General features: G+C 39.6%; 1 protein-coding gene across 1 annotated transcript; it reads left to right on the top strand.

Annotated features, from left to right (window-relative positions):
- The first annotated feature begins 1,590 nt into the window (after positions 1-1,590).
- On the top strand, positions 1,591-2,553 carry LOC103736283 (olfactory receptor 143-like). The gene has a single exon (XM_008835767.1). It carries the CDS (start codon positions 1,591-1,593, stop codon positions 2,551-2,553), a length of 963 nt encoding a protein of 320 aa, XP_008833989.1.
- Positions 2,554-3,175: the final 622 nt, after the last annotated feature.

Genomic DNA, 3,175 nt, shown 5'->3' with positions numbered 1-3,175 from the left:
TCGTTCTGATCCTAACATTTCACTTCACTTGCTGCCCAGTTCCAACCAGCCTCCTTCAATTTTCAGAACGTAGGTGTGAATAGCACTCCATCATTGATCTACAACATATGCCTTTATCCATTCATTCATTGTGGGGAACCTACACTGATTCCATAACTCAGCTACAAAGTATCCTTTATCGGTAACATGGATGTGCAGGTATATCAAATGGTTGTTGACTAACTTTCCTTGAGTGCGTACCCAGGTCAATAGAAATTTATCTTCTGGTAATTCTATTTTAATTATTGAGGGACCACCACAGTAATTACCATAGCAGCTGAAATAGTTTACATTTTCACCAATTCTGTAGGAGGGTTCCTTTCCCCAACATCATAGCTATAAGTGTGAGCTTTGGGCAGTTAAGAATTAGGCGAGCTCCACCACTGAGGTACACTGCAAGTTATCTTTCATGAGCCTCATTTACTATCCATACAGAGGATTAGGGAATTATAGTAAATAGTGAGTAGAAAAATTATGTCATTTCGCACAGTTACACAGCAATTAAACTCAAAAGTCTGAATTTAAACTCAGAATGACTTGAACACTTTATGGGTGCTTTTTAATTTCTTTAACACAAAATTTCTTTTGATTATTTAAAATTATTGTATATTATTTATTAATTCAAACCCAGAACATTGTAGAAAATTCCTAGAAATGTAAAATAATTGTATCTGTGTACTTTCCACTTTTAGAGTAGTTTAACACATAATGAGATAAATTCCTGAAGGACCCTCCCTGTCTCTATCTTGGGTGCTAGGTACTCCTGGAGGGAAGCTATAAATTGAGTAGAAATTTGAATCCCCAAAGATCCAATATTAGTTTGATAGTACCTATTGTAAACAGAATCAGAAATTTCTATCGTCCCGGGATTCAAGCAACCTGTGACCAAATCAAAGGAGCGAATAATATTCTATGCTGGTTCATTAAACAGATTTTGATTTGACTAAGGTGGTGTTTTAGAGGTTTTTTTTTTAATAGGTGTTTTTTCCTTCATGGAGATGAAAAGTCCTAGAGAAATTCTCAATCATAAATTAAGCTGTATTCTCTAGAGTACTTCTTTTGGTATATAAGAAATAGATCTATTCTGATGCTGTAACTTCCTTTATCATCAGAAACTCAGACTCCTTTGGACGTTCGGAAGGAAGGACACTTGTGCTTCAACAGCAGTGGAAATCCAGAACAAAGGTGAGCAAGGATTCATTTTGTCTTGAGAATGTTCCTTGAATTGTAAAGCTATATAAATCACGGATTCAAGAGCAGACCACTTGTTTATATCTCTTTTTAGCCCAAATCCTTAGTGAAGGCTAAAGAATGGAGGAAATGTTCAGTGATGTTTGGATTTCTATTAGCATTATCTCAGGACAGACACACAGACAGACAGACAGACAGACACACACACACATACACACACACACACACACACACACATATCATGGGTGGGGGAGAGGGAAATTGTAGTCCCGCTCTTTGACTTCCTTGTATTTCTTCAGACAACCATTATTTCTAGCTCTTTCTGAAGAAAGGATTCCTTGCTTATGTCACCTGGCAGTGATGTTCCAACAGATGCCACAAGTGAAGCAAATGGCTGTGGAGAATCACTCTTCAGTGACCGAGTTCATTCTCATTGGATTAACAGACCAACCCGAGTTCCAGCTGCCTTTTTTTGTCCTGTTCTTACTGAACTACTCAGCCACTATGTTGGGAAACTTAAGTTTAATGAGCCTCATTTGTCTGAATTCACATCTTCATACTCCAATGTATTTTTTTATCTTCAATCTGTCTTTCATTGATTTCTGTTATTCCTGTGTCTTTACCCCCAAAATGCTGATGAGTTTTGTTTCTGAGAAGAACACCATCTCCTTCACAGGATGCATGACTCAGCTGTTTTTTTTCTGCTTTTTCGGTAGTGTTGAGTGTTATGTGCTGACAGCCATGGCCTATGATCGCTATGCAGCCATCTGTCAGCCTCTCATGTACACGATAGTCATGTCCCCTAGGCTCTGTTCCCTGCTGATGTTTGGTTCATACTTGATGGCCTTTGCTGGTGCTATGGCCCACACTGGATGCATGATCAGGCTCCACTTTTGTGACTCTGACATCATCAACCACTACATGTGTGACATCATTCCCCTTCTCCCACTTTCCTGCAGTAGCACCTATGTCAATGAGCTTGTGAGTTCTATTGTAGTTGGCACTGTAGTTTTAGTATCTAGCGTTGTTATCCTAACCTCATATGCTTTGATTCTTCTTAGTATTTTTCGTATGCCATCAGCTAAGGGTTGGTCAAAAGCCATGAGCACTTGTGGGTCGCACATAATTGCTGTTAGTCTACTTCATGGTTCTGGTTTGCTCACTTATATTAAGCCGACATCTGCTGAGACTGTGGACCAGGGGAAATTTTTCTCAGTGTTTTACACTCTTGTTGTGCCCATGTTGAATCCTCTTATCTATAGCCTCAGGAACAAGGATGTCAAACTTGCTATGAAGAAAACCATAAAGAGAATTGCAAACTAACTGAATTAACTCTTGCTTCCCTTAGTCCCAGAGGCTTTGAATGTCCTTTTGTCTTTGTAATTCTATTCTTCATTATGTTTTCATATTATTTTTTAATTAGTATTTTTATTTTAGTTGTATGAGTATATTGCCTACGTGTTTCTAAGTGCACCTGCGTCCGGCAATACCTGTGGAGGTCAGAAGTGGTGTTGTATTCCCCTGAAATTTTAGTTAGGGGTGGTTTTTAGACACCATGTGGGTGCTGGGAAATAATCCTGGGTCCTCTGCAAGAACAGCAAGTGCTCTTAACCCATTGAGCCATCTCTCCATCCCTGTAAGACTCTATCTTAAGGTGGGGGTGGGGCAGAGAGGAGAGAAAAAAAGAGGGAGGGGAGAGGAGAGAGAGAGGAGAGATAGAGAAAGTCTGTACATAGATACAGGAGAAGGCCAAGTGACCACTGTATTTAAAGAGCTGCTCAAATGTTAAGAAAAAAACAGAATCCTCCACAATAAAATAGACTTCCAAAGCTGCTGGCATCTACAGAAGTTGCCCATGAGCCGCTCTGTGACTCACACAGGTGAATTCTCTAATCCAATAATTCCTAGCATCCTGTCCGAAACACACATCACAGGCTGGAAAAGG

Source organism: Nannospalax galili, unplaced genomic scaffold, assembly GCF_000622305.1.
Source record: "Nannospalax galili isolate Female #2095 unplaced genomic scaffold, S.galili_v1.0 scaffold1998, whole genome shotgun sequence".
In the NCBI taxonomy this organism is placed as follows: Eukaryota; Metazoa; Chordata; class Mammalia; order Rodentia; family Spalacidae; genus Nannospalax; species Nannospalax galili.
The sequence above is the reverse complement of the archived record's forward strand: the minus strand, read 5'-3'. Positions and strand labels throughout refer to the sequence as shown.